Source organism: Peromyscus leucopus, chromosome 5 (genome assembly GCF_004664715.2).
Source record: "Peromyscus leucopus breed LL Stock chromosome 5, UCI_PerLeu_2.1, whole genome shotgun sequence".
NCBI lineage: Eukaryota > Metazoa > Chordata > Mammalia > Rodentia > Cricetidae > Peromyscus > Peromyscus leucopus.
The window spans coordinates 39,019,336-39,025,335 of NC_051067.1; the positions used below are offsets into that span (position 1 = coordinate 39,019,336).

The 6,000-nt window shown below is 53.5% G+C and overlaps 1 protein-coding gene across 11 annotated transcripts in view; it reads left to right on the top strand.

Annotated features, from left to right (window-relative positions):
* Positions 1 to 1,334: 1,334 nt before the first annotated feature.
* The window catches only part of Carmil1 (capping protein regulator and myosin 1 linker 1), a 299,648-nt gene continuing 294,982 nt past the window's right edge, over positions 1,335 to 6,000 (top strand). For all 11 annotated transcript variants that reach the window (XM_028880526.2, XM_028880554.2, XM_028880547.2 and 8 more), the window contains exons 1-2: positions 1,335 to 1,537; positions 5,218 to 5,315. In XM_028880526.2, the coding sequence (XP_028736359.1) occupies positions 1,498 to 1,537; positions 5,218 to 5,315 (138 nt within the window). In that variant the 5' untranslated portion in view covers positions 1,335 to 1,497. The remainder of the gene's footprint in view (positions 1,538 to 5,217; positions 5,316 to 6,000) is intronic.

The window sequence follows — 6,000 nt, forward strand, 5'->3', positions numbered from 1 at the left end:
GGCCACCAGAGAGACACTTTAATAAAAAAACAAAAAACTAAGCAGTCAGACGTGGTGCCACACACCTTTGATCCCAGCAGTCTGGGAGGGAGAGGGATCTTTTAGTTGGAGGCCAGCTTGGTCTACACAGCAAGTTCCAGGCCAGCCAGAGTTACATCATGAGACCCGGTCTCAAAAACCAACCAACCAACCAATACAACAATAACAAAAATTAAGCTGCCGAATACCGGATATTCCCTTTCTTTTCCTCCCTCCCGGGTTTCTGCCCTTTAAAGTCAGAACCTGATTGGTCAGTCAGGGACATTCCCAGCTGCGGGTGATGAAAGTGCACACGAGCTCTCCAGAATCCGAAGGCACGTGGATGGGTTGGATCAGGTAGAACGAGTAGCCGAATATTCGGCTTTTGTGAACGACAATCTGGCCCTCCGACGTGCACCGAGGCTTAGGGAGACAGGGTCGCCATCAAAAGGCATTTTCCAAAGAGGTTCCTGTCTTCTCATCTTACGGTTGTCTATTGATTGCGCGTAGCTCTCAATCACCACAGATGGGGAATTAATAACGCGGGTGCGATGACACCGCTCTCAGGGGGGCCTGAGATCCAGAAGTGCACGAAAGGATTCCTGAAAACGCCAGTTTCCGCCCAGGGGCCTCTGCAGCACCCGCCGGGTTCTGCAGCTCCGGGCCTCAGGGTCCATTGGCCGGCCGGGATTTGGGGACAGCCCGGGATCTCCTCGCCTGCAGCCAGCAGATGGCTCTCGGGCTCTCTCTACAGCTCCATCGACCCCTCTCCAGACGCAAGCGCCTGCTGCACCGGAGCGAGGCTGCGAGGAGGGGCGCGGAGCCCGGCGCCGCCGCAGCCGTCAGGGAAGCAGCCACCGCAGCCGAGCGCCGCGTCGGTCCCCGGGCTGTGCCCCGCGCCGGGCACCGTGCGCCCAGGCCCGGAGGCCGGCCGGGGACCCGTGCGGAGGCCGCTCTCGCGAGGCGGGGAGGAGACGCAGGGGGACCAGGAGGAGGAGCAGGAGCGGGTGAAGGAGAGGAGGAGGAGCGGGAGAAGGGGAAGGAGGAGAGCAGGGCCGACCCGCCCCTGCCCAGCCCAGCCCCGCTGGAGGCCGAGACCAGCCGGGCCGCCCAACCCTCGCCTTCCGCTTCACCTACGCCCAAGGTGCGGCGCAGAGGCCCGGCTGCGCGGCGCCCGCGCGAGGAGGAGCCGGTGCTGCAGCCGCCTTGCGTTCGGCCCCGGGAGCTGCGAGCCGAGCGGGCGGCATGTAGCGGCGGCCGCAGAGCCAGCTCGGATTTGCAACTCTTCGGAATTTTTTTTTTTTGGGGGGGGGGCGTATTGCGGGCGCGCGGCAACCTTGGATCAACGCCCCGCTGCTTCGGCCCACTCTTCCCTTGCAAGCTGCGGCTCCCTCGCGGAAACATTAAAGGGTTTAGGGAAGGGCGCGGGGCCGAGAGTCAGAGTGGGACCCGGGATCTCCCCGCGCCCAGTGGGCAACCATGACCGACGAGAGCTCCGATGTGCCCCGGGAGTTGATGGGTAAGCCTGGCGCGGTGGCCGACCGGCTATCTTCCTCTGTGCACACCTCCTCTCCGCCTCCCTTTCCACCTCCGTCCTCCCGCAGAGTCCCCGCGCCCTGGCGCGCGAGAGGTGTGGGGCAGGGTTGCCGGGGGGGGGGGGGCGCCTAGAAGTTTGCTGGCCTGATGGCCGCAGGAGCGGGGTCCACAGAGAAGAAGGCGTGGGGAGGCATCTGGAGCCCTGGAGAGCTCCGGGCGGGTCTCCCTGCCCTGCCCCACCAGGTGGGTCAGGTTGGCGGAACGTGGAGCTGGAGGGGCGTCCCTTCCAGCGGCCAGCCCCGTGACCCCTAACTCGGGAAAGTCCGGGAAAGCCTAGCAGAAGGATGCCTGGCGACAGCATTTAGGTCCCCTCGGCTGGTGCCAGGCACCCTCCAGGAAATTCCCGTCTGGGGCTGCCCCTCTCACCGACAGCCTCAGGGATGGAGGCGCCGGCCCAGCGTCAGGACCGGGTCTGGCAAGGCGTGGCTTAGGGGATGGAGCTGGAAGCGAGAGGGTTACTTGACTGACGTCTACTAGGGCCAGGAAATGGAGGGTTAATGATAAAAGCCTCATTTTAAAAATGATTTACCTACCGACCACCCCCAGTCTCTTTGGGAACACGTATATGGTACTCTGTGCCAGGTGACCGGTCGCTTGAGGCCCTCCTGGTTGGCGGCGGGCTGGAGGGGGCGGGGGGGGGAGGCTGTCCTCTTTTGGAGTGGAGGGTGGAGAGAGCATTGCTTGGAATTTAAGTCTTGGGGCTTTGCTTTAGCAGGAAAGGTTAAATGGTAAATGACAAATGGCCTAGGAGTGCTGGGAACCAGCGCTCACGCTCTGGTTGTGGACTATGTTGACTTGCATTAAGGTGAACTTGTCAGCATGGGCGTGCTTTGAGCCTCCGTGACCTGTATTCCTTGAGGTACCATGCTGGGCCTTGATGTTTCCTGGGTGCAGACCAGGAGGGAAAGCTTTCCCTGCAGGTTCACTGCAGGCTGGACTTTGCCCCTCTGCTACACGTCGTCCTCGCAGCTTATACTTGAGAGGACTTGGTGTCCCCTTGTGAAGCTGCTTACTCTGCAGGTGAAACTTGGCGGGAAGAAGCTGTTGCTGGTTTTGTATGGAACTTTGCTTTTGTTGAATTAAAGACACGCCGCCACCACCACCACCACCACCACCACCACCACCACCACCACCACCACCACCACCACAAAAAAATCGAGTGATATACTCTTGCACACCCCTATTTTGTTCCAGGCCCTCTCCCCAGTCCCGGGAGTCAGTTCTGAGACATCAGCGAGTGGCCCATCAGGTTCTGGGTGTTTCCAACACCCTGCCTGAACGGGAGACTAACACTGGAGGCTCCAAGGTGCCTCCAAGGGTGTAGGTTTTTAGAAAGTTGTGTAGCGTTGTCCTGGGACCTGAAGTTCAGGTGATTTAGACTCGGGAAAATGTGGAGGGTGAGGGAAAAAGGCTGTTTTTAATCAGTGGCTTTCAGTACTTCAGTATGCTTAAAAGTTGAATTTGACCCCTCTTTTACAAGGAATTTTTGTGCTTATTCACTATTGTGTCTTGGTGATGTTTGGAAGGACAGCAGCTGGCAGGATCCTTCTCTGGCTAAATCATTTAGTGTATTTCTCCACCCTCCTTCTGTGATATGCCTAATAGCATTTTTCTAGGCCTTTACATGGTCTCTTTTGGCTATGGTGGGAAAATGCACCTGCTATTGCTTCTACTTCCAGGGACTCATAGGATTTCTGATTAGTTCAAAACACCAGACTGCAAACGCCTCACTGTTGTCTCCTGAATGTCTCTTTGGAGGCGTGTGAGCTGTGTATGATTAAGATTTTTTTTTTTTGACCGGGGCCCTTATAGCCCAGGGTGGGTGCCAACTTACTATGTAGCTGAGGCTGGCCTTAAACTGTTCTCACTCCTGCCTCAGTCTCCTGTGAGCCACCTCTTGAATTTTGTAGAATAGTTTTAAATGCAGAAAACAAATGGTGTGTGTGTGTGTGTGTGTGTGTGTGTGTGTGTGTGGGGTTGCAGTGGCCCAAGCTATTAATCCTAACACTGAGGAGGTAGATCTCTGTGAACTTGAGGCCAGCTTGGTCTACAGAGTGAGTTCTAGGCTAGTCAAGAGTGCATAGGGAGACCTTGTCTCAAAAACAACAACAAGGCAGAGAACAAGAACACCTGTCACATGTCATTCATCCCCCCCAGAGACACTGCTCTTTTGGATTGTGACTTCTGTCTCCTTTCATGTGCACATAGTAAGTGAATTTCAGTGGCCCACTTCCCACAAGTCTCTCAGTGGGGTGGGGTAGGGGTAGTCTGTGTTGCTTTTAGTTCTGATGAAACAGCCGGACAGAGAACTCTAGTGCCCAATCTCCCCACATGGACCCCTTCCTAACTCTGCCTCCTTGCTGGTCCTTGAGCTGCTTTCTCTCTCTCTCTCTCTCTCTCTCTCTCTCTCTCTCTCTCTCTCTCTCCTTCCTTTACTTCTCTCACCTTTTGTCTACCTGCTGTGTAACTGTTGCCCAAAATAATAGACTTTAGTCTGTATGTGCTAAAACATCTACGGTGTAAAGAGTCAACATTCTACACCTTAGTGGGCCATGTTGGACACCCCAGTGTGGAAACCAGAGGTCCATTTCCTGCCTCTTCAGCTCGATTCTCTTGTCTCAAACTTCCACCCCTGCCCTGTCTGTGAGCAGGTGTGCTGTGTGAAGATTCATTTAGTGGTGTCTCGAGTAGCTTTCGCTAGATGGTAAACCACCATAGCAAGCAGGTAGTAGGGCTGTTCATGTTTTTGACTCCCTAAATAAGCCAAGATGGTTAGAATACAGAATACAGAGCTATGACAGCCTAGAAGATGGAACTGGCATTTGAAGGACAAGTATGATATTATAAGGAGAATAGGGCAAAGACATTCCAGAAAAGAGAATCCATAGAAAATCCCAGGCTTGTGAAAGTCCAGGGAGACATGGACCCTTGTGTATGTACCGAGAAATCAAGCTGGGAAATGTGAGACTTACACACTGTAACCATTGGATTCTTCCCCAAATGACCATACCTCTAACCAGGAAAGGCACACTCAATCTGGGCATTCAGAAAGGCCACTGTGGTTAGGAAGGCCAGGGGCAGATTTAGGGAGAGATGCCAAGTGTCTTGGTGCAGTCATCCTTGGGGCTCAGGATCTGTGCAGCAGGTGGATTTTTGGGAACCTCAACTCCTAATTCCCTCAGAGAGTTGGAGAAGAGCAAGGTTGTCCAGCTTTCATAGTTGCCAGTGAAGATGGCACTGGATTTGATTCGGGTTGGGCAGCTTGTGAAAGTGACAGGAAGACATTCTTTTTTCCAAACTTTCAAATCTCTGCCACTGGGCTACACCACAGACCACTGCTGTCAAGACTTTAATATTCAGAACTGGAGAGATGGCTCAGCTGTTCAGAGTACTTGCCTTCCAGCAGACTTGAATTTGGTTCCCAGACTCTGTCTCAAAACAAAAACCTCTTGAAGGCTGACAACTATCAGACTTGTTAATCTAGCAGAAAGAAAGTAAAGGGCCAACGATAAGAACAGCTAGACTCTCCAAATGTCTGCTCTGCACCAATGCCCCTTTTTCTTGCTAAAGAAGGACTATAATGAAACTTTCTCTTTCTTTCAGAAAGCATAAAGGATGTTATTGGCAGAAAGATCAAAATCTCAGTGAAGAAGAAAGTGAAGTTGGAAGTGAAGGGAGACAGGGTGGAAAACAAAGTACTGGTGAGTGTCCTGGCTTCTGTTCTGGAGCCATCCGTGAGCTGAAGTGTCTTCTCCTTCTTCCCGTGCGCTGGGCTTCATGCAGCCTTCCTTCTATGCTTGATCGTTTCTTCAAAAGTCCGATGACCAGTTTCTTCCATTCACTGGACTCTTCCCTTGTTGAAAGTTGGACCTTCCAGAAGGGCTGCTCATGGGACTTGTTTTACCCAGGAAAATCTCCTGGAGGATTTTAAGAAATTCTTGTCTCATTGGTTTAACAAAATGTTCTCAAGTGTTCCATGCATGAGGTCATCTGAGGGCTGAGGACTGGAGAGTGCACCTGTCGCCTTCCCTGGAGAGCTGGTGTTCTAGAGGAATCGCTAATTTTTGGTGCAGTTGTCTTACACATAGGCTGCTGTTGGACTTGGTGTTCGCTTCCTCTTAGCACAAGTCTTTAGGGGCCCCCAGTGGCTGACTAGTGCAAGGCGTGCAAAGTGATTGGTTGTATTTCACCACTTTTCTCGGTGGAGAGTATCAGAAGTCTACATTTGAGTGCAGGTGAGAGGCTGCATGGGTGGTGTTGTGGCTGGCTCACACCTATAATCCCAGCACTTGGGAAGGTGCGACGGGAGAGTTGTCTTGAGTTTGTGGCCATCCTGGGACGTGAGATATCATTTCCAAAAAAGAAAGAAAGCAGGACCTGGAGAGA